The 23665-nt window shown below is 53.5% G+C and overlaps 2 protein-coding genes and 1 non-coding gene across 7 annotated transcripts in view; all 3 read right to left on the reverse strand.

Moving 5' to 3' along the window:
- Positions 1–380: 380 nt before the first annotated feature.
- GAPDH (glyceraldehyde-3-phosphate dehydrogenase) lies at positions 381–4813 on the reverse strand. Of its 3 annotated transcripts, XM_032646209.1 has the most exons (12): positions 4643–4813; positions 4350–4390; positions 2443–2542; positions 2259–2365; positions 2050–2140; positions 1808–1923; positions 1649–1730; positions 1279–1430; positions 1117–1195; positions 951–1034; positions 770–867; positions 469–665 (listed from the first exon to the last, which is right to left on the reverse strand). In XM_032646209.1, the coding sequence occupies exons 1-12, from the start codon at positions 4796–4798 to the stop codon at positions 596–598; spliced, it is 1176 nt and encodes a 391-aa protein (XP_032502100.1). In that variant the 5' UTR covers positions 4799–4813; the 3' UTR covers positions 469–595. The 3 variants fall into 3 exon arrangements, with proteins under 3 accessions (XP_032502098.1, XP_032502100.1, XP_032502099.1); XM_032646207.1 differs by having other exon boundaries at positions 381–665; positions 770–1034; XM_032646208.1 differs by having other exon boundaries at positions 469–867.
- A 2504-nt stretch (positions 4814–7317) lies between these two features.
- The window catches only part of NCAPD2 (non-SMC condensin I complex subunit D2), a 28459-nt gene continuing 12111 nt past the window's right edge, over positions 7318–23665 (reverse strand). Inside the window, exons 7-32 of one of the 3 annotated variants that reach the window (XM_032645569.1) lie at positions 21691–21818; positions 21495–21618; positions 21166–21313; positions 19973–20170; positions 19489–19623; positions 19302–19389; positions 19026–19206; positions 17549–17673; positions 16800–17039; positions 16326–16500; positions 15760–15844; positions 14005–14138; positions 13214–13346; positions 13036–13120; positions 12793–12960; positions 12328–12497; positions 11512–11623; positions 11314–11370; positions 11076–11184; positions 10556–10733; positions 10373–10467; positions 9828–9908; positions 9492–9675; positions 8126–8252; positions 7866–8021; positions 7318–7646 (exon numbers count right to left, since the gene is read on the reverse strand). In XM_032645569.1, coding sequence (XP_032501460.1) covers positions 7561–7646; positions 7866–8021; positions 8126–8252; positions 9492–9675; positions 9828–9908; positions 10373–10467; positions 10556–10733; positions 11076–11184; positions 11314–11370; positions 11512–11623; positions 12328–12497; positions 12793–12960; positions 13036–13120; positions 13214–13346; positions 14005–14138; positions 15760–15844; positions 16326–16500; positions 16800–17039; positions 17549–17673; positions 19026–19206; positions 19302–19389; positions 19489–19623; positions 19973–20170; positions 21166–21313; positions 21495–21618; positions 21691–21818 — 3502 coding nt within the window. In that variant the 3' untranslated portion in view covers positions 7318–7560. Of the gene's footprint in view, positions 7647–7865; positions 8022–8125; positions 8253–9491; positions 9676–9827; positions 9909–10367; positions 10468–10555; positions 10734–11075; positions 11232–11313; positions 11438–11511; positions 11624–12327; positions 12498–12792; positions 12961–13035; positions 13121–13213; positions 13347–14004; positions 14139–15759; positions 15845–16325; positions 16501–16799; positions 17040–17548; positions 17674–19025; positions 19207–19301; positions 19390–19488; positions 19624–19972; positions 20171–21165; positions 21314–21494; positions 21619–21690; positions 21819–23665 lie in introns of those variants that run through there. The other 2 variants (XM_032645568.1, XR_004351761.1) reach the window with 2 other exon arrangements.
- On the reverse strand, positions 17188–17260 carry TRNAG-UCC. Its single transcript has one exon. It is a non-coding gene; the product is annotated as a tRNA-Gly (tRNA).

Genomic DNA, 23665 nt, shown 5'->3' on the forward strand with positions numbered 1-23665 from the left:
GCACCCGGCAGGCTGGCCGCGCTCCATGCTGCTGCAGAGGTCAGCCGACTGGCCAGAGGCCAGGCGGACTCTGCCCTGACTTCCTGTGCCAGTGTCACCCTCGGGGAGCTGCAGACAGAATGGCATCTGGATACGTGGAGCCAGGCCATTCCTGGGCTCGGCCACAGCCATGTGGAGCACAGCGAGTCCCCGTGGCACCCAAAGGCCTCAGAGAGGAATCAAGGTGACCTGTGGACACGTGGCTCTTCAGGGGAGCCATGTTCGCCCTGGGGCAGGGCTCCTGCCTGGTTGGGTAGTCTCAGCAAGATGTAGTTCTCCTTGGCCCCAGCCCAGCTCCCATCCCCTTTATCCCAGACCCTGGAGCAAGACAGAACAGTAGCCTGGGTGCAGTGTACTTTATTGATGGTACATGACAAGGTAGGGCTCCCTAAGCCCCTCCTCCTCCCCTGCGTCAGGGGGTCTGGGATGGAAACCGTATGGAGGTCGGGAGATTCTCAAGTGTGTTGGAGGACGGAGTTGGGGCAAGGACTCCCCAGCAGCGGAGGGCCTCTCACTGCCTCTTGTGCTCCTGCTGGGGCTGGCGGTCCAGGGACTCTCACTCCTTGGAGGCCATGTGGACCATGAGGTCCACCACCCTGTTGCTGTAGCCAAATTCATTGTCGTACCTGGAAGAAGAGGGAGTTAAGCGTTGTTTTCCCGAGTCGGCCACCAGGGGGCAGCAGACTCAGTCCTACTCTGGCGCACCAACTCCCACACCCCAGCCACACACCAGGAAATGAGCTTGACAAAGTGGTCGTTGAGGGCGATGCCAGCCCCAGCATCGAAGGTAGAAGAGTGGGTGTCACTGTTGAAGTCACAGGAGACAACCTAGGGAGGGAGAGGGCCAAGAATAGAACCCAGTCTTGCTCACCGGGGCCACGTGGACACCAAGTTCCCTGACCCGTCAGTACCTGGTCCTCAGTGTAGCCCAGGATGCCCTTGAGGGGGCCTTCCGACGCTTGCTTCACCACCTTCTTGATGTCCTCGTATTTGGCCTGAGGAAGTAAAGACAGGCGGTTATTCAAGCTCCAGTCTTGCAAGCCCCAGCCCACCAAAGCTGCTCCAGCTGGAACTTACAGGTTTCTCCAGGCGGCAGGTCAGATCCACGACAGACACGTTGGGGGTGGGGACGCGGAAAGCCATGCCAGTGAGCTTCCTGTAGACACAAGGAAGCAGAGTCAGGACCAGGCGTCCCGGATCCCCGGGTCCCCAGGGCAGAAAAGCAGCGACGAGTCTCACCCATTCAGCTCAGGGATGACCTTGCCCACGGCCTTGGCAGCGCCAGTAGAAGCAGGGATGATGTTCTGGGCAGCGCCTCGGCCGTCACGCCACAGCTTCCCAGAGGGGCCATCCACGGTCTTCTGGGTGGCAGTGATGGCATGGACCGTCGTCTGGAGACAGGAGGGGGCGTGAAGGCCCCGCCTAGTGCTCACCACGCCACCCCTCCCCCCTCCCTCCTACTGGGGGAAGAAGTAAGTGACCTGAGCAGATCCCTTGGAACCCCGGATGCCCCTCAGCCCCACAGCCCAGGGCCACGCTCTGGGAGGGAGAAGGGTCCCACCCTGGGTGTGGACTGAATGTGCCCTGGCAAGCCCCGCATCACTCATACCATGAGTCCCTCCACGATGCCGAAGTGGTCATGGATGACCTTGGCCAGGGGCGCCAAGCAGTTGGTGGTGCAGGAGGCATTGCTGGAAAGAGGGAGGCAGGTCAGGGGCACGCCCATCGCATCACACGCAGCGGCCTGCCCACTTCTCCACACGCTCACCTGACGATCTTGAGGTGGTTGTCATACTTCTCATGGTTCACGCCCATGACGAACATGGGGGCATCGGCGGAAGGGGCGGAGATGATGACCCTCTTGGCTCCACCCTTCAAGTGAGCCTGCAGTGGAGGCGCACTTACAAACCCAGGCTCCCCCTTCCCGGCCCAGCTCCGCCCCACCCAATCTTCCTGTCACACCAAAGCCCAGGGTCAGTCCCCCTCCTCTCCCACCTCCCTGCGGCTCACCCCGGCCTTCTCCATGGTGGTGAAGACGCCGGTGGACTCCACCACATACTCGGCACCAGCATCACCCCATTTGATGTTGGCGGGGTCTCGCCTACAAGGGAAGACAGGGCAAAGCTCAGGGCCATGGGCTGCCACGGACCCAAGGAGGTCACCCCATTCCAGTACCTCCTCCAAGGCAAATTTCTTCCTGTTCCGTCTCCCACACTTACTCCTGGAAGATGGTGATGGCCTTTCCATTGATGACAAGTTTCCCGTTCTCAGCCTTGACTGTGCCATGGAACTTGCCATGGGTGGAATCATACTGGAACATGTAGACCTGGGGGGACGAGGGAGGGCATCAAGGGGCTGTGCCTCAAGGCTCTGCTCCCCGCCACCGGCACGGGTGGCACTCACCATGTAGTGAAGGTCAATGAAGGGGTCATTGATGGCGACAATGTCCACTTTGCCAGAGTTAAAAGCAGCCCTGGTGACCAGGCGCCCAATACGGCCAAATCTGAGGGGGACAACAGGTGAGAAGGCATGAGAAGGGAGGAGAGAGTCCTCCTGGGTATGCAAGCAGCCCCAGGCCCACTCACCCTCTTTCAGAGGGAAGAGGATGCCACTTTGCTACCACCAGAAAAGTCCCAGAAGAGCTCACTTCACCTTCCTAAGCAACTCTGCCAGGCCAGCCTGGCTTCCCAGCACGGCCACAAAGTGAAGGCTCACATCCTGCCCCAGAGGTGATTAGGCTCAAAGACTTGCCCACCCATCTGAAATCTGCTGAGGAGCGACAGGGTGGTGCGCTGCTGCTGCTGCCACCTACAGTCTGGGCACGCGGCAGGCACGTGGCACTCATCGGACTGTAAATGCTTGTTCCTGCCTGGCCCAGCTTCGGGCTACACCCTCTAGAGAGGGAAGACTTGTACACTCAGCATCACCAAGCTCAAAGGGCAAGAGCAAAGGTCAGAAGTGAACTGGCCTGGGGAAACCCACCCCTTCCCCAAGTCCCTCCTACAAAAGGGAAAGAGATAGGGAAAAGGACTGGTTTCTCAACCCCTAATCCCCGCACTCTGATTTGCTTAGTACCTGTCCTTCCTAGCTCTTCCCCAAAAACCAGGAGTGGGAGCAACAGACTTTTGGGTGTGGGGAGTGCAGGGGGAGGAAGTGGAAAAGAGCAGAAGCCCAGGACCCCAGCTGCAGAAAGGTCAGGCAGCTATATTTAACCCCAGCTTAGGGTGGAGTGGGGATCTGGTTTCTGGAAGACGGGATGGGGAGAAGGGCAGGATGCCTGAGGCTCACAGACACCTAATCCCTCCTGGTGACCTTTACAGCCTGGCCCTTAGGGTTGGGTCACCTCTACGCATGCATGGAAGAAATAAGCTTCGAGGAGAGCCGCTGTGAAGACAGGGGCTGCAGCTCCGGGAGCCATTTTGTGGTGGAAAATTTCTAAGCACCCATGACTCAGCTCCCCCTGCATGGCACCAAGCCACGGTTACCACACCTCTACGGAAAAAGGAAAGGAAAAAAAACCCCAAAACAACACAAGACCACCCCCATAAACCCACGTTTTTGATTCATCAGATAACCATCTAGGAAAAGCGTCCTATCATCCCTGGGGGGAAATGTGGCTAGCGGTTTAAGGGATGGTCAGAGTTGAGGTCTAGTTGAACAAGAACGGGAAAGCCTGGCCTCACCTGGCTTAAGGGATAAAGGCGACTCCACCCCACGAGACAGGGGTAGGAGAGTTAGTTATAGGCGAGGAAGGAGGAAGGCTGAAGGGCTAAGGAAGGTTTCCTAACGGGCGGTTCATTCATTTCCTTCCTAGTTGCAACATGGCGGCTGGTTACCGCAGATGACCAACACCACCCCCCCCCCCCCCCGCCCCCAGCTGGTTCTGCGCGCAGCTGTGCCTCCTGCATCCCGGGGCTGCGCCCGGCCGGGGGCACGGGCTGCAGGTGGGGGACCGGCTCCTCCCCACCACGTGACCGCGAAGGGCGCGAAATGAAAGAAAGGGCCCTAGCTGGAAGATTAGAGGATGGGTCCACATCAAGAATCGGAGACTCCCGTGTATCTGCCGCAGGCGGAGTGGAAGGCTCCGCAGGGGCGGAGTTAACAGGAGGCGCAACAGCCGGGGATGGGGGACACGACGCCTGCGAGGGCCTCCTCCAGGTCTGAGCACCGACCTTGAGCTCTCCTTGGGGGGCGGGGTACGACCACCCCCATCCACGTCCCCCACGCGCTGGCAGAGACCCGGTAGGGCAAGACCCACAGACGCAATTCGGTGGGGAGCGCAGGACTTACTGCCCCACCCCGCAACTCACCCGTTCACTCCGACCTTCACCATCTTGTCTCCGGGACGCAGCTGCAGGCAGAGGGAGGTGAGCATTAGAACGCGGGGCGAAGCGGTTGGAGTCCGGCGCTGCCCTCCCCGCCCCTCCCCCAGGCCTCCATCCCGGACCTGCGCTTCCGCACGTCCTTCCTCCTGCCCCTGCAATGCGGGGGCCCCGCGACCCGGACCCCGGCCTCCTCAGCCGCACCCCCGGCCCGCGCACGCCCCTTGTCCCTTTCGGGGCCGTCCCCGAGCCCTTTGTGGATCCTCTCCGCCAGGCTTTACCTGGCACTGCACACAAGACACGGCTGCCTGTCGAACGGGTAGGAGCAGAGAGCGCAGGGGCAGGCTGCAGCCGGAATTTATAGGGCAGGGGGAGGGGCGGGGGCGTGGTGACGCAGGCCCGCCTAGCCCAGTCCCAGCCCCCGGGTGCGGAGGCATGAGCTACGTGCGCCCGTAAAGTCGCGAGTAGTCGGCCCTCAGCTTCTTTTGGACCAGCCTGGGTCTTCAAATGTGCAGGCACCGCGCGTGTGGGCTGAGGGAGAGGGGGAGGGGACCGAGACTGGCCCAAAGGAGGAGGGGACCGGTAATGGTGCTTGGCGGGGATTGGGGGCGGGGGGGTTACTGCGGGATTCTGTGGACTCGGGGCCGTGGGCCCTGGTGAGAACAGGGATGCTGCACGGATGAAACGGGAGAACTTGGGGAGCCGGTTAGACAGGGAATTGGACCCGGAGCCGGGGACGGCTCGCGGCTGCAGGGTCCCCCTTCCTCCTCCTCTCCGCCCCCGCTCCCCTATTTTCAAAGGCTGAGAGGCGGGAAGGCTGAGGAACTTCTCGAGGCTCTTCGGTAGTGACACAGGAACAGCAGAGGAAAAGGCTCGGGAGGGGCCTCCCGCAGGACCCTGCCCAGTCCCCCTTCCCCCTCCCCCTCCCCCCCCCCCCCAACGGCCCGGATTCTGGGCCGGGGGCCGGGGCTGGGCCCTGGGCTGTGGGGGCCTGGAGAGGAAGGAGGCTCCGGAGGAGGCTGAGGGGGAGGGGTCTGCACTGAAGGTCACGATGTCCTGCGGCGCAGGCAGCCTGGAGACCTGAGAATCGGGGCAGACAAACCAGGCCCTGTGCGCACCAGCTGCTCTCCCCTAGGCCCGGGCTGGGGCCCCGGGACGGGATAGCATCGCTGCTGGGGGCTGGCCCGGTAGAGGGCCGGAGGTCTCCCACAAATTCTCTCCTGGGAAGCCTGAGGGCTGTGCCGCCCGGGCTGGGAGACAATGCCTCTTTCACCCTGTCCAGCCCGTCCAGCCCTGGGCCGAGAGCAGGACGCTAGGGCGGAAGTCCCTCCCCATCCTGGGACGTGCAGGCCAGCCCTGCAGCCAGGGCCTCCCCTTCACTGGCTGCGTACAGGGGCGGTTGGGGGCAGGGTGAGGAGTCCAGAAGAGGGAAAATATTGGGAGGTCTTGGGCGCATGGTGGGAACAGGCCCCCAGCCCCTTCCCACACGTGATGTGGAGGAAGGGATCCATTCCTCTCCAAGACCCGTCAGTCAGAAGCTGGCACTGTGCTGGGTGTGTAAGCTGAGGATGGAGGAAGGGCTGGTTCTGAGGACTTGAAGGGTTGAGGATTTAGAGGGGGGTGGGGTGGGATGGACATTGCCCATCAGCAGGTGCTGGGGGACAGAATTGGGGCCTCTTTGCTGGCCCAGCGTAACCTGAGACCAGCCCCCTTTTCCAGCTGAAAAGCCTGTGGCTAAGTTTAGCCCTGCACGGTGACAACCTTTGCTTAAAAGGCAGAGAGCACTGCCCTGCACCCCGACTCCAGCCCGTCCCTTGCCTTTCTGGGACTGCCCTCCCTCTTGGGGCCCCAGACCCAAGGCTGGCTGTGGCTGGCAGCCATCTGCATGGCCCATGGCCAGACTTCTGCAGGAGCAGGAAGAGCAGGGCCACGGGGCAGCTAATGGTGGGGGAGGCGGGAAGCGCCGCACTGAGGGGTCTGCTGGGTGAGTGGAGGGGAGACGCCGCCTCCTCAGGCTCCACCAGGACGGCAGCGCCTTCCCTGACAAGGGCCTTAGGAGCCCCTCCACCCTCCCGTGCTACCCAAAGCACGTCCCCCTTTGCCGCGTGCTTGCCCTCTCTCATTACTGTCCTTTGCTGAAAAGGGAGCTCAGTGCTCCGAGAGCACAACTGGCTGATGCAGTGTGCCGTTGTCATGACAGCAAAGACACCACTGTAGCCATGACAGCAGCCTCACTGCCTCCAGTTCAGGTGATTCAGCAGAGAGGAACTGGGGAGTAGGAGGGGGTGGACGGGGCCTGCATCTGAGGGGCTGACTTGCTGCAGACCCTGTAACGTGGTGAGGAATCCCTGGGAGACAGCCCCCAGAGACACTGTCTAGAGCTGACGGGGAATCATGACCTGATCTCCCATCAGCCTCCCAGGTCAGTCACCTGTCTTTAGAGATGGGGTCAGGGGCACGAGTCGGGGTGAGGGCAGGACAGAAGCCAGCCCTTGCTGGAGAGGAGGGTTTCTCAACTTCAGCCTCACGGACGTCTTGGGCCGGAGCATCTTCTGTGGCGGGATCTGTCCTGTGCACTGTAGGATATTTAGCAACACCCGTGGCCTCAGCCCCCTAGCTGCTGGTAGCACCCCTCCCCGCTGGGCTGTGACCACAAAAATAGTCTCTAGATGTTGCCAACTGTCCCCTGCAGGGCAAAATTGCCCCCAGATTGAGAAGTGCGGATCTGGAGTCTAGACGCTGCCTAATTCTGCACAGCGGAGCAATCCTGCCCCGCGTGCAGGGTGGGGAGGTCGAGAGGGAAAGATGAGGCACTGAGGGGGCGTGAAACTCAGCAGATGCTGGACGGGCCCCAGACTCCTGGGCTCATCGTCTTCTGGATCAATAACCCTCTGTCTGCTGCCTGCCTCTGGGCTAACGAGAAAGGTGAAACAAAGATGAGCTTAGGAAAAACCTCTAAAAGTATATAAAAACGTTTATTCATTGGAAAACTAGGAAACTGGCAAATGTATATTCCAAGGAAAGCAGCTCAACTCGGTTCAGATAGGCTAGTTTAAGAGCAAAGCCGTCTGTTATAAAGACCATTTATGCATTAAAAAAACAAGGAGACAGGCAAACAAGTATTTTACAAGGGGAATGGAATTCAAGGTCACTCCACAAGACACCAGCACAGCAGGGTTGGGAACAGGCAAGGCTGCCCCTAGGACCTGTGCCTGTGAGCAGATGCTCGGCGGATGGGGGTGGTTTTCTTGGGTGTCTCATCTTCTGTCATCTCTGCTGACGGTTCTATTCAAAGAATTGAGGGAATAAGAAAAAGCTGAGTCACAAAGATGGTGAAACACAGGTCTCAGAACAAATGGGACAGTCCCAGACCACACTGCACAGGGAGGAAGAGGACCTTGGGGGCAGGGGGCCTACGCAGCAGGACCCCATCAAAGCCAGCCTCGCCCCCCCGCCCCCCGAGCTGTGCATCTTCTGGGCTGGGTGTGGAAGGAAGCACCGTACCTTCCTCACTGGACTCATCACTTGAGAAGACGATTCTGAGTTTCTTTCTTGAAACTTGCCGCTGGGTGGCTGGATGCCATCGGGTAGTACGGCGGGGCTCAGGTGTGACAAAGTCACTGTGTGACGCTGCAGAAGCCAGACGCCGGTGTCTAGAGACTAGAAAAGGCAGAGGCATGAGTCCAAAAAGGAAAGACAAAAGGAACCTCTATCTGAGAGGAGGGCCCCGCCTGGTCTGTCCCGCGAGGGGCTGCCTCACGTACCAGCAGGCTGTTTCCTGGCTGATGAGGCTCTCTGGCTACCCGCTTGGCCAATCTCAAGTTCCTCTATTGGATCCAAACCTCTGGTGTGACAGGCCCGAAGCTTCTGCTCGAATTCATCTATTACAGCCTGGAGGCAAAAAGAGGTGAAAAGCAGGCCTGGAAATATAGTTATTTCTATGATTAAAAAGAAACAAGTTGGGGCTTCCCTGGTGGTGCAGTGGTTAAGAATCTGCCTGGGGGCTTCCCTGGTGGCGCAGTGGTTGAGAGTCCGCCTGCCAATGCAGGGGACACGGGTTCATGCCCTGGTCCGGGAAGATCCCACATGCCGTGGAATGGCTGGGCCCGTGAGCCATGGCCGCTGAGCCTGCGCGTCCGCAACGGGAGAGGCCACAACAGTGAGAGGCCCGCGTACCACACACACAAAAAAAAATCTGCCTGCCAGTGCAGGGGACACGGGTTCAAGCCCTGGTCCGGGAAGATCCCACATGCCGTAGAGCAACTAAGTCCATGTGCCACAACTACTGAGTCTGCACTCTAGAGCCTGCGAGCCACAACTACTGAGCCCGTGTGCCACAACTACTGAAGCCCGCGCACCTAGAGCCCAGGCTCTGCAACAAGAGAAGCCACTGCAACGAGAAGCCCACGCACTGCAACGAAGACCCAACGCAGCCAAAAATAAATAAATAAATAAATAAAATAAAAATAAAAAAAGAAACAAGTTCGTGAAAAGACATGGAGGAACCGTAAACGCATATCACTGGATGAAAGAACACAACTGAGAGAAGCATATACCGTGTGGGTGCGATGATATGACACCCTGCGAAAGGCGAAGCTGTGGCAACAGTAAAAAGACCAGTGGCTGCCAGGGCTTCGGGGAGGTGGGGTGAACAGGGGAGCAGAGGGTGCTCAGAGCAGGGAATCTACTCTGAATGTCACACAGCAGTGGGCACAGGTCACGATACATTCTAAACCCTCAGCGCGCACATCACCGAGAGTGAACCCTCCTGGAAACCACGCTCTCTGGGCGATGGTGATGTGTCCAGGCAGGTTCATGGATGTCCCGCTCTAGCCTCTGGCGGGGATGGGGGTAACCGGGGAGGCTGTGAGGCTGTGCCTGTCTGGGGGCAGGGGGCACATGGGGGAACTCTATATTTTACTCAATTTTGCTTTGAACCTGAAACTGCCCTCAATAAAGTCTACTAAAGAAAAGAAAAAAGAGAAACAAAGAATCAGGAATTGGAGACAGAAAGATCTGGTCTCAGGTCACTCTGGTTACTTGGGTGCAATCAGCTGGGGCTAAGTCAGAAATCCAGAGCCTCAGAACAGCGGAATGAACTGCGTCTGGAATGCAGCGAGCGCCGCTCACCTTGCCCTCGGGCTTGGCTCCACGCCGCAACTTGCCCACAGCGGACAAAAAGGCGCTGAAGATGGACTCGTCTGACAGTTTATCTCCAAAGCAGTCAAAGTTTTCCAGCATCTTGCGGAGGCCCCGCTCTGTGAGGGGCAGCTGTGACACGCAGTAGGCCAGGTCCCGGTACTGGCGCTCGGTCCTGCGGGCGGGACGGCTCTGTGAGGAGCAGTGGGACCCAGGAGGGAAAGGCCTCCTTCCTCATCAGCCTCCCACAGCCCCGGGGAGGCCCCTGGGTGGGGGGGGGGGCTCTTTCCCTCTCGCCACAAAGAGCCCTCAAGGAAGGCAGCGTACTGGGCCGTGCGGAACCGCTGACACAGCTTCTCCACCAGGCTCTCGGTCTGCTTGTCCTTGGTGATGTAGGAAAGGAGCTGCCTGCCGGAGGGGAGATGCGGATGTGCCGTCTCTGGGGGCAGCTCCGAACCCACCCACTGCCAACACCAGCCCCGTACCCTCCCCAGCACCAGCCTTCTGTCATCCTCCTGACTCCGTAGCAGGCTCTTTGCCGCAGCCCAGGCCCAGGCCTGTACCTCCTGTCCTCTCTCACGCCTCAGGGAAGGGCCCACCACACCCTCCTGAGGAATTTCACTGTGATGAAATTTATAACAAAAGCAGCTGCCATCCAGTGTCAGGACTTTTACCTTATTGAATCTTTTCAAGAACTAATAAAGGGGAAGTATCTCTGGCCTCATTTTACAGAGGAACAGGCACAGAGAGGTGGTTATTGCTGAAGTCCACACGACTAAAGAGTAGCAGAGCCAGAAATCACATACAGGTTTGTCTGATTCCTAAGGCTGCTCTACAATGGAAAACGTGCCCCCAGGCCCAGGGAACTCTACTTCATGATGGTGTGGAAAGGCTCCTCCTCTACTCCTCCCTCAGGGGCTGACAGGCGGCTGATGATATCTGGAAGGAGGTTATAGATTGCATTGCCCTGTGAGAGAGAGAGAGTCATATCAAAGAGACGAGGTGACCTGCATGTTCCCCCGGCAGCAAGCTCTAAGCTGCCCCCCACCTCTCACCTTGTGGGAGAGCTCGTTGAAGAAGTTCTTGGCCAGGGCAGCGATCTGAGGGGCAGGGTCGATGAGCAGCACGGCCATCTCGCTCACCTGCCCCTTCACCTTCACCATGTCCTTCAGGATCAGGTGGGTCATCACCAGCCCGGCTGTTTTCCGCACTTGCTGAGCGGGGTCCCGGAGACTAAGAATGAAATCCGAGTCATTAGGACCAAGACCATGGGCTAAAGCTGACGCTGGCAGAGAGGCCCTCAGTAGGACTCTATGGCCTCTTCCTAGTGCCATTCTGGAAGCAGTTAGAGGATGTTTAGAGTTGAAAGCTGGGTTTGGGGAAAGAGGCCAAGGCTGTAACCAAGGCTTTAGAGAAGAAGCATCAATCCCACTGGGGCCACACTCAGCCAGGGCCCGCACAGATGTTCAAGGGAACACTAAAGACCAGGCAACAGTTTTGGGGATTCTCACACTGACTTCACCACAGCCTCCAGGGCTGGCAGGGACGGCGAAGGTGCTGTGAGGTGTCCCTCACCGAGCATACAGATGAGGTGTCCAGGGGTCCACCAGGTTGGGGAAGCGGATGGCCAGATCCCCAGTTGCAATCATGAGGTTAGATCGGACGATGGGGAGCGACGACTTCTCTAGCATGGTGAACAGAAGACGAAGCTGGGAGTCACAGAAAGTGGCACTAGGGGCGAAGAGAGGATAATCAGGGAAACCATACCATCCCCCACCCTCCTGGAGAAGGTGACGCCCGCCCCAAGGCCTACCTGATCGTGCAGAACTTGCCGAGGGCAAGTGAAGCAGCTGCAGAGAGCTCCGGGTTGCTATAGAGACCAGGGTTGTTGCAGACTTTAAGCAGAAGTGGAACAAAGGCAGCCAGTGTCTGTTTGCCTGGTGAAGGAACAACTCTAGGTCTGGGACAGCCTACCTAGCCAAGGAGAGGGTCACTCAGCAATTCTTCTCACCATCTAGCAGCTCCAGCTCACAGATGCCGCGGATGAGTTCTGCCTCGGTGTCATCAGCTGTAGCCCCAACCAGCCCCATCTCCTCCTCCATGGTGGCCTCAGAGCTTGGATTCTGATGGGAAAGCAGCCAGGTCATGGGTGAGCAGACCGTTTTGATTCCAGCCTACCCTTCATTTCGCACAAATGGATCTGGGGAAAGGCAAATTCTGCAAAACCATTCACAGGCTTGTCACGTGTATCCAAAGAAGGACTCTTGAATTAAACCGGAAAAGAACTAGGTCCATTTGTGTTTAAGTTGCCAAAGCATCCCACATCTCTTCTGAATTCCTCCTCAGAAGCATATAACTTCCTATACACAGTAAACAGATGGAGCCTGCCAGACAATGGTTCAAGGTCACAGAGAAGTCAGACTTTATCTCACTGCTGCAGGGCTCTGTCAATCATTTGTCTGCCAGACATCACTGCCTCTAGTGGAGAGAACACAAGGTCCCATCAGGTGCTAGGCCCAGTCACCAAGGCTGCCGGAAAGGGCCTGGGAGTGTGCTAACCAACAAACACTGCCTAGGGCACAGCCTGTGTCTTATGCCAAGGTCCCTATCTCAATGCTCTGTAATTACCTAAAACTTTCCTTCCTGGGTGATCCATCTTTGTTCTATCGTTTCCAGAGTAGTTGCAGCAAGGAGGCAGTCTCCATCAGCTCATTTAACAGGAGAGAAGCAGAGATCCCCAGAAGGAAATGTGAAGGACCCCGAGGGCCGGAAGCAAATCTGGGAAACGCCTGGGACCCGAACCCAAATGCGCAGGCGTGCCACTCACCTTCTCCTTTGGCTCTTTCGCCTTATGCTCCTGTTCTTCCCGAAGAACTCGGCGCCGACAGAGCTCTCCACTCACTGCCTGCTCCAGATGCACCAGCTGCTGCAGAGCCACATCCCCGGCCAGCGACAGCAGGTTCATCAACAGGAAAGTGGGGAGCACAGGCGCGTCCTCTGCAGGCGGGGGAGCGGGAAAGCAGGGAGAAGAAGACAATCAAGTCTCACGGGCCCCCGCCATACTGATGGCCCCCTTGCTCACGCGCTCTACACCCCAGTGAAGAGGCAAGAATGGGGGTGGAGGGTGTGGTAGCAGTGACGGGCCCGGCCTGAGTGACAGAAGGGGACAGCGGGGGCTGAGGGGATCGGGAGTGGTTGTAGGAAGTGGTGGTGTCAGTGGCTCCCGGCCGGCAGGGACAGCAACAGAAGCTGGCTGCTGCCCGCGGGCCCACCGACCCTCTTGCCTACTTACTCGTGGCCTCCTGGGGGCTGCTTTTCTCTCCTAGCTTCTCCAGGGCCTGCTTTGCACAGCCCTGCAGCATCCGGGCACAGATCACCTCGGGGCCCTCTGCCAGCTGGTAAATGAGGGTCACTGCCGCCTCCTTGAATGGGATCCAGAGTGGGTCTGGGCAGACAACGCCTGCGCAGCAGAAGGGAGAAGTTGCCACTGCAGACAAAGGCCCAATTCTGCCCGAGGCCCTTCATGGTAGCTCACCTTTCGTGACGGTCTCCTGCAGTCGCTCAAACAAGCAGTGTTCCTGAGGCAGCCGGAAGGGAGGGTGACGTTTGCCCAGAGAAGGCTGTCGAAAGCAGGGAAGACAACACGGGTGTGTGTTGACGGCGGACAGGAGAATGCCCACTCTCCTTAGTTTGGACGTACCCACCCCACGTACCTTCCTCCTGTCAGAGATGTTGGCAATGGCACGGCACACCTGTTGGGCCAACCTGTAGTCCTGTGGAAGCTTCTCATCCAGCCCTATGCTCACCAGTGTGTCTAAGTTGCTTCCCACAATTTCTGGTTTTCCTCTAGGAGAAGGAAGCCATAGAGTTAAAGCCACTCACAGACCCCTCTGCGTGCGGGACAACACCAAGGGGGGTAGGAACCAGCACCAACTCAGGGCTTCGAGAGCCTTGGAGCGCTACAGAGAGGCTCTGGCATAGGGCTGGCCCCTTGGCATCCCTCTTGCTGTTGACCCCACTGTTTCTGCTGCCTGGAGGTAGACTGGTGCGGTCACTGTTTTATTCTCCATTCAGGTGGCTGACGCGTGCAGAGCTCAGCTGGGCCTGACTGCTATTACTGAAGCAGTCTTTGTTTTTTAAGATGATGTTGGGGGTAGGAATTAATTAATTAATTTTTGCTGTGTTGGGTCTTCGTTTCTCTGCGAGGGCTTTCTCTAGTTGTGGCAAGCGGGGGCCACTCTTCATCGCAGTGCGCGGGCCTCTATCGCGGCCTCTCTTGTTGCAGAGCACAGGCTCCGGACGCACAGGCTCAGTAGTTGTGACGCACGGGCTTAGTTGCTCCGCGGCATGTGGGATCCTCCCAGACCAGGGCTCAAACCCATGTCCCCTGCATTAGCAGGCAGATTCTCAACCACTGCACCACCAGGGAAGCCCCACTGAAGCAGTCTTAAGAGAACCTTCCCTTCCTCTCTCGTCCTACCGCCTGTCTGGATCTGAGCCTCACCGTGCCATCATCCCAAGAAGCATGACAGAAGAACAGCGCTCCAGAGGAGAGCAGGGCACCTTCTTGGTTGCCCGCTCCCACAGCACTTGGGTCACTGCTGGTTTCAATTCATCCTTCTGCACAAACTCACAGAGCTGAAGAGAAAAGAAAAAGGGCTCAGGCCAAAAATAACAATTCCCCTGATGCTTGGTCCACCTGCTCTGAAGAGAATATCGAGAACCTAAGTAAGTAAAGGCAACGTTGAGGAGTGGGAGAGGAAGGAGAAGGCTCGAAATGTAAAGTGGGGTCTGGAGAGGTACTTCCATCTCTGTTCCTTTTCTGCTTTCGTGCCTTCAAAACTACGTTCATTAAGATGACACACTGAAACTGACCTCGAGTTCATGTGGATCTACAGTTTGGACTACATTCTGGAGATTTCTAGTAGGTTTTCTTGCTGTAACCACTAGCTCAACATGTCTGAAATGGATGCCATCGTCCTTTCTTGCCTTTTCATTTTGCCAACGGCACCAACACCGACAGTCACATATGCTTCAAACTTCACAGTCACCTAATATTTTATGTATCAGTCACTTAGTCCGACCTATTCTTCCTTTTAAAATTTATCTTCCATTAAAGTGCAATTCTGTACAGATCTTCCTCCCACCCCCAAAGTCTAGGCCCCTGTCACTGCACATCTACAGCAGCCTCCAGGGACATCCCTGTCCCTAGCCTCTGCTCCAACCAACCTGTATGCTGTGACCTCCCCAGACGTCTGTTTCACCATGCCACAGCTCTGTTCACCATGTAGAGATAGCTCTCCTTTGCCTGCTGCATGGGCTCCTGGCCAGCAGCCACTCTACAAGATCTTGGGCCAAGTGCCACCAGCAGGCTCTTCTTTCCCGCGGTGACGCTCCTCCCAGTGGACGCTGGTGGGCAGCACCACCTCTGCCTTCTGTCCCATAATCCAAACCCTTCAAAGCAGCTCTGGCTCACTAAAATGCTGGAGTCCCTGGCTGACAAGGTTCAGGTCCTAGACTCTTGAAAGGCATCCCGGGATCTTCCCGATTTAGTTCCAACCCACATTTCCAGCTTCCTATCTTTTCCAGATGACAGTTTTGAGCCAGAACACCATCGTCTTCATTCTACAACATAGGCAGGGCTCTTTCGTGGCTTTCTGTCTGAAATGTTTTCATTTCTTTTTCATTTCTCTTTAACTCCCTCCTTTCTTTAATTCTCTAAATCCTACTCATCGAGGCCCAAATTAAGTCCTGCCACCTTCAGGAAGCTTTTCCCTCGAGTATTCCACCTCACACCGCTCCCTTTCCCACTCTACTCGTCAATATAACATACCAGGTAAGAGTATGCTTTCTGGAACTCTTATGCCTGAGTTTGAATCTCAACCTTTGCTCCTAAGTAGCTGAAATTAGCCAACTTCTTTAAGATCTCTGTGCCTCAGATTTCTCATTGTAAAATGCTGATAATAGCATAACCTCCTAGGGCTGTTGTGAGGATTAGCAAATTAATATGAGCAAAGTGCTAAATACAGTACTGGCATAACGTGTTATTATTATTATATTACTATCGCTACTATAATCATTGCCTGGGCCACCTAGCAATCCGCTGCATTGCTCTAGAAATGCTTTGTGTTTTGGGTCGCCAACTAGACTTGGAAGCGAATGATCTTATACTTCTTTGCAGGGCTGAGTAAGTTGCTGAACACACAGTAATCACTCACTAACACGTGCTGAATGAGTAAGTCAAAGTGAGGAGACTTACAATTTCCTCAAGACACTGAATGGTCCCAACTGAGGCATCCACTAGCAGCAAAGAGAGATTGTGAATCAAAGTCTGGGCCTTGGCTCTGTGGGAACAGCAGAGATCAGGGGTCATTAAAAGACCAAGAAGCTGAACCTGGCAAACAGGTTATTAGGCAATCCCACCACAGTGCCAAGTAATAAATAACTGCTTTAGACTCACAGATATAGAGAACAAACTAGCGGTCAACAGTGGGGAGAGGGAAGGGGCAGGAGATTAAGAGGTACAAACTGTTAGGTATAAAGTAAGCTACAAGGATGTACCGTGCATGGGGAGTATTTTATAGTATAGATGGAGTCTGACCTTGAAGAACAGTGCACACTTCTAACATGTAACATTGTACACATCAACTATACTTCAACGGAAAGAAAACGAAAACCAAGTAACTGCTTAGGACGCGTTTCACTGGAGGTTCAGCCCCACCCCGAGCCCATTACAGACCTAGTGCCTCTGGAGCTAGAATGCCCCTAGAAGAAGGGCGCCCACTCCCCCCAACTCCTTCAGGAGGCGAAACACAGCCCACCTACCTGGCAGAGTCCCCCTTAGGTCTGAGGTAAAGCTGGCGGTAGGCGTTCAGCACAGCTTCCCGGACACCAGGCTCCTTCGACCAGATGAGAGGCAGCATGCGACGCACCCCGAACAGGGCCTGGGGCACCCCGAATTGGAACACCGCCACAAAGAACTCAGTCGCCTCCTGTACCACTGAGAGGACAGGCACAGACGTCACCTATCTGCTTGGCAAAACTCCCCCGACACGTAAAGGCGGAGCCTTTCTTAACGTAGCAACATGCGAGCGGAGGCCTTCCTCCTTCTTCCCCGAGGATGCCAACTCCCCTAAGTGCCCTGTGAAATACTATATGCACACTCCGCAGGGCTACACAAAGCAAATCGAAGAAAGAATCCGGGCCTTTCAAAGGAGCGGACAGACATCAACAAAATATGGACACGACTGGCTCTTCCAACTCCAAGACCCAGTCCTGGCAGAGGGGCTGCCGGCGCACCTGTAGTTGTGTGTTCGTACATCATCTGGCTTATGATGCCAATGGCCTCTGTGATCTTCAGAGAGAAGCTGTAGGCATCCTGCAGATACTGCACCAGCATCTCCTGCTTCACCAGCTCATCGTTTTCCCTGCATTTCTCAGCCTCTGACACACTGGGCTTGTCTTTGCAGCCAGTCTCTCCTGGGCCTAAGTTCCCCGCAGCCCCCTGGGGATTCTTCTCCTGTGTGGGAGCTGCTGGGCCTAGAGTTAAAGAATTACAGGATGGTTTTCATTCAAGGGTATACGGGGAAACCCAACAGCTCTGAACATCGCTGAATATTTGTTTCTACAATAGGAAAGCTTTTTTTTTTTTTTTTTTTGCCGTGCCGCGCTACTTGCGGGATCTTAGTTCCCTGACCAAGGATCGAACCTGTGACCCCTGCAATGGAAATGCAGAGTCCTAACCACTGGACCACCGGGGAATTCCCACTAGGAAAGTATAAATTTAGAATTTATTCTAAAATATGTTGGTTCATTTCTCAAAAAAGATTCCTCAAGCCCTCTACAGTTTGGAAATAACCTTTTATACCCCGTGACTAAATCTTAGGCCCGTAGGCTGCTTCCATTCCAGAGCAGAAGCACCACTAACTCCCCTCTGGCCTCTTTCAGCACCGGGTTGCCAGCCAGGCCAGTGTCTGACAGAAAGTAAATGGTCTATAAATACAGTTGAAGTGTCTTGTGTGCTGATTGAAGAAGGAAAAGGAATTTACCTTTGAAGATAGTTCCTAAGAGATTCAGGAACGCGGTCTTCTCTGACTCCTCTGGGTCCATATGACAGAAGGGTTCAGATTCCCGGAAGTGGCCTATGGCTTTTTGAGTGAGAATGATGGCCTGCCTGACAGAACATCACCTGTCACCAATCAGGCACCCATAAGAGTGTCACTGCAGCCTTGTGTCAGGGAGCCTGTGTCATGATTACATCAAGAACCTAGACCTACTGGTAGAGAATTCTGTCACTTGTATAAAAAGGGGGGAAAAATGTAGATATGTTTGACTGTGTGACTACATATTATCTCTAGAAGGAGGCTCGCTATGGAAAGGGAACTAACTGGCTGGAAAGCAGGTTTGGAAGGGATTTTTCATGGCACGTCCTTGTTCAAATTTTAAATACTGTACAATGTGAATATATTGTCTAATTACGAAAAAGTAGCTTCCTGCTTAAAAAAAAAACCAAAAAAAAAATCCCCCAAAACTCTGCTATTAAACCGTTAAAAAGTTACGTTCTAACACGTTTAAATTTGTACCTGGAAGCCAGAAGCTCAGCTATTAAGAACTTTACCCAGCACTGGCTGCCAAGGATCGCTGAAGGAGGAGGGGACGTCTTTAACATGAGAAGAAGCTTTTTCCTAACTCATCACTAGCATGCTTGGAGGCAGAGCAGGCTGCCTTTTATGCTTTAGCAAAGAGAGACACCAGAGAGACGTAGGGAATTAGAGAGCCAACTAGCCACCCTCTCTTCAGCCTTTCTGAGCAGCCTAATTAGGTAGGAAGTAAACTAATGACTTGTGGCTGAGGTTTAAGAATACCTGTGGACAGCTATAACGCTTTTGTTGCCAAGGTGCTCTCAAGTTCTAGTCACAAAAATCTTTTCTCTAAGATCAGGATTCATACCAGGTTGATTTAAAAATTAAGGTACGATTGAGCACGTTTGTTATTATTTATCAGCTCACGCATTTTGGAATTAAAAAGCCCCTAGAGATCTTATGACCTAATCAACTATTTTTAAATAAATAATGAAACTGAGGCCCAGAAAGTTTAAGTAACTTACTTTATAGAAAAAGGATTATACTTATAGGCCGTCTTCTTCAAATGAAGCAGGACTTTGGTCATATTTAATTATAACACGATTTATGTCTAGTTGTTTTAGTAGTTTCTTTAAACATTTGTAAAAGTAGAAAAGCATGCTTAATTGTAGACTTTGCCTTTGGCATATATCTGGTGTTCAGACTATTACTGCAATGAAAACACCTACCACCATCTGATGGCAGCATGCCCTAAGTGCAGTTCATTTAAAAAAAACATTGTTAAGGAATGTACATATGTGTATTAACAGTCACTTTGCTGTAAAGCAGAAATTAGCACAACACTGTAAATCAACTATACTTCAATTAAAAAAAAAATCTTGCGTCTCAAAAGTTAACTCTAAACCTGACAGGTCATGAGAGAATATCCCATTCTTTCACATACTTGTAACTAGCTTTGGCTAACAATCGACGGATGCGTCCTTCCACCTCTCCTGCTGTCTCTGTTTCGGCAACCTCCTCGGGCATCCCCTCTCCTTCCTGGGGAAGCTTCAGCAGCTGATGCAGGGTAGCCTTCAACTCTGGCAGCATGGCTTCCCACTCCTCCCCTGGGTCCAGCGCTGCGGCTGAATGAGAAAGTCTCACTTAGACTCCTGCACTGAGCTTCCAGCTGCAAGGAGAAAGCTGTCTGGGGTGAGAACTCCCCGCAGCAACTACTCACAAGCAGCTGCAGCTCGCCTCTGGGCCCTCATCTCTTGTAATTTCTGGGTTTCCTTCTGCAGCGGTCCAGCAAGGTCAGTATCACTAAGCTACCAAGGTAAAAATGAACATCAGGGTCACTGAGTCATGGAATTTCACTGCTATTTCCATTTAATTCCTTCTCTTTTGGGTGGGCCCAGACGACTTACCTTGCAGGAAAAGGGATTATTGGCAAGAAAACTGGCAAGGAGCTGGATGGCATTTTTACAAACCAGCACCGACTTGTCTGCCAGACGCCCCACTGCTAAGGCCACCACTGCCTGGAAACGTGTCAGGGGCAGAGCCTATGTGGAACAGAAAGACAGGATCAGATCCCGCCCCACACCTTCCATTCTGCCCAAGATGCTCGTGAAGTACACTCTGCACGAGCTAGCCACTCATTCTAAGGAAACTTTTCTACGGGATGTGAATAGCTCAAGAGGACTGTCTGTAGTGGTTGAGACATACTGTAGTCCTTAAATGGAGCCCAGAATCCTTGTCCTTGATAGAGGAAGACCTTTATTACTGGTAGGAGAATCCTGAATTCTAGACTCTTCTTTGACATAGCTACTTTTCTTTTGACCCTGGATTCCTTTTCTTCGGCCTGTACATAGAGGGGTACTGTGTATCTTTATCACGTCAAAGGCCACTCACCTTCTGCTGGACGATTCGGGTAAAGAGTTGCAAAACACGGCTCCGCACAAAGGAGCTGACGTCGTGGCCGTGGGCCTGCAAGGTGTCCAAGAACTGGTCTCGGGTGTCTCGGGCTGCCGCCTCCAGCTGATCCCCATTCAGAACCTGCAGCACCATCTCCGCCATGGCCGCCAGCACGGCATTGCGCATCATGTAATTCTGAGAGGGATGTGAGGCTGGTATGAGCCTCTGCACCCCCATACTGACTGTCATTTTCCTAAACTCTTGTGCTCATCCAGGCACAAAGAAGGGGTAAGGCCTTTAGGCAAGGTTAAGCTTGCTTTTCTTAGCTCTGACTTTCTCTGGTCAACTGCTCAGCGGGTATTCATTGACTCCTGAGGTCACTAGAAAAAGCTGAATCCCAGAAGGGCCTTGTCTGGTCAGAGGAGAATGTAGGGACAAAATAAACAAGAGCCCAGAGCAGTTTTTCCCCACAAGGCTCACCCAGGTAACCATGGTGGCAGCTGAATATGAAATCACATCCATCCACCAACACATGTTTGAAAAGCATTAATTACTACCTTTCATCTGAGGCCTCAAAGCCTTTGATCCTTAATAATAAACACCGCCTTTCTCTCACACTTCCCTTCCCACATCTTACTTACAGGGAAACAGAAATCAGCCCTAGTGCCAACCATGTCCATTACAGAATCATGGAGAATAGTGTTTGGGGTTTTTGCCAGGCCAAGAGCCTGAGAATGGGATCTTGCATAAAAAGTTATAGTACATTAGATGAACAAGCAGACTGTCTTTGTTCCTGACATTCACCGAGGAGTGCCAGCATCAGTTTGGGAAGCAGTCAGGCTAACACTGAGGGATAAGACAGATGATGTGGGTGGATCTGAGAACCAGGTGGGCAGGAAGGGGCTTCATCCTGAGGAATGGGTGGGAACCAGAATCACAGCTGAGTCACTCTCACTAGAGTCTCCCCTTCCAGACCTGGGTGAAACCAGTGTGATACTGAAATAGGATTAATAAGTGGCTCTTTATTTAATTCAATAAACTTCATCTGCTTCTCTATAGGAAGGAACTGCCACAGTGATTAGCCTAGACAACTTGACTTCAGTGAAAGCTTCCTTCTTGTTAACAAACAGCCTTTCAACAATGCACTTAAAACCCCTAGAAAACCCTGAGATCCCCAGGGGACCGCCTACCTCTCCATCCAGATGATCTAGTAGAATGCACACACTGGACATCAGGGTGGCCGGGACACGCTCCGCTAGTTCTGTCAGGAAGGCGGCAAAGCCCTTGGCCCCTGAAGGGTCCCGACTCAGCTCCTGGGGACACTTCTGTCCAATCTCTCTACACAGGGGAATAAACACAGCCATAGCAGCATAACTTAACTACTCAGGTCCCAGTAAGGGAAGGTAAAGTTGGTATCTAATATCTGAAGGAATCTAATGTTACACAGAGAAGCAATTTCCAATCTTTATACTCTCCCTGAGGGAAATGAGAATTAGAAACTTAGAGAAGGAAGGGTCACCTTACAATCTCTCCTACTATGCTCTTCATTCCATAATCAGTTGCCCACAGACTCACAGCTGCCACCAGTACCGATGCCAGGTGTTCAAAGTGCTGCAGCATCTGGATGATCTTCACAGTGGCACCTGTGGAAGTGCTACACATGAGAAATCATGGGCAAAATGAAAAGGGTGGGGCAAAGCGGAGGGCTAACTTACTCAGCATATGGTTATAACGTGTCAAGGCGACACCAAGCAGGTGTGTTATGGCTTCCCGGGTGGAGCGGTTCTTCTGGTGACTAATGGTGGGGTTCTCCAGGAGGCGGTAGCAGCAGCCAGTAACCAAACTGAGAAAGGAAGAGTTGAGATGGTGACATCAGCGGTCTGGACTCAACTACAGTGGTCTTGCCTCACTCATTCCATCTCTGCTGCCCCAGTCAGGGTCTTCTAGTTTTCTTTATTCTATCGCCTTCTACACCAAGTTGCTTTGCTTTGCTGACCCTCAAAGGAGGAAGATAGGTACTTCCTCCTTCTGGATTACCAACTTTCAACCAGTTATAATGTCTACAGAAGCTGAATATATGATAAAAAAGACAGGACAAAATCACTACTGACTTCTCATTGTTAAATGGCCAACGCAGTCCTCATCTTAGTTGACCTTTCAGCTGCATCTGACACAACCGATCACTTCTTTCTCCTTGAAACATGCCTCATTTGGTACCAGGAGGCCAGACTCCCTTCTCAGTTTCTTCAGCTGGTTCTTCCTCCTCATCTCACTCTCCTGATGCTGGAGGGCCTGAAGGTACAGTCCTTGGATTTCTGCTCTCTTCTAGCTATGCTTACTGATTTAGTGATCTCATTCAGTCGCATGGCTACAAATACCATTTATATAAATACATTATATTCCCAAATGTGTGCTCTAGCTTAGACCGCTCTCCTGTCTTCCTCCAGCTTTGTACATTCCACAACCAAATCTGACACTATTTGGATGTCTAATAGGCACCTCCAGCTTTCTATGTCCAAAGCAGAACTTCTACTGTCCCCCCAAACACGCTCCCACAGCCTTCCCCGTTATTTCAGTTACTGACAGCTACATTCTTCCAAATGCTCAGGCGAAAACCCTGGGTGAGTCACCCTCGACCACACCCTCCCTCAAACCTCACGCATCTGTCAGCTCATCCCGTAGGCTCTCCTTAAAGAACAAGTACAGACTGCATGCACTTCTCCCCATCTCCAGCGCCCTCTCGGGCCTAAGCAACTGTCATCTCTTGCTCAAGTGACCGCCACAGCCTCCTTACTGGTCTCCCGCTTTCCTCCTTTCCCTCCAGAGTCTGTTTCAACACAACAGGCAGGGTGACCTTGTTGAAGACAAGCCAGACCACCTCACTGCCCTGCTCGGAACCTGAGTGGCCCCGTCTCACTCTGATAAATGTCAAACGGCGATGGCCTACGAGGATCCGCAGTTGGCTCCCTGTTGCCCCGACCTCACAGCCTAGCCCTCACCCTGTCTCAGCTGCCAGCTCTGGCCTCCGCGTTATTACTTACAGGTGCTCAACACACTCCCTCCTCTGTCCTTGCTGCTTCCTGCCCTTGCCCTTGCTCTCCCTCCAAACATCCTCATGGCTCTCATTACCTTCTCGAGGGCTTTGCTCAAATGTCACCATCTCAAAGAGGTCTTGCTAGAACAGCTGATAAAGATTACAACACTTTCCCATCAAACTTCCCACTCCCTCCACTATCTTTCTCCACAGTAATAAACTATAAGACGTACTATATATTTTTACTTATTTAAAAAATTGTCTTCTGATCCAAAATATAAACTCTAAGAGGGCAGAAACGCTGGTTTTCAGTGACTTTAATGACACCAGCCATGCACCTAGGAGATTCTCAGTAAATTCTGTTTCATGAATGAATAAATGGCATTAAAGATGAGAAATTCAACGCAGTTTCTAATCTTCATTATCTACTTCTGAACAATTCAACGTAATGGGAATACTTCTGTGTATTACAGACAGAACTGAGGGATGAAATGAAGTATTTAAAAGGCACATCTAGTAAAGCAAATGTGGTAAAATGTTAACATTTGAGGAGTCTGAAGGGTATAGAGGATTCTTTGTACTATTCTTGCAACTTTTCTGTAAATCTGCAATTATTTCAAAATAAAAAGTTAAAAAATTGGAAAACAACAAAACAA

Source organism: Phocoena sinus, chromosome 10, assembly GCF_008692025.1.
Source record: "Phocoena sinus isolate mPhoSin1 chromosome 10, mPhoSin1.pri, whole genome shotgun sequence".
NCBI lineage: Eukaryota > Metazoa > Chordata > Mammalia > Artiodactyla > Phocoenidae > Phocoena > Phocoena sinus.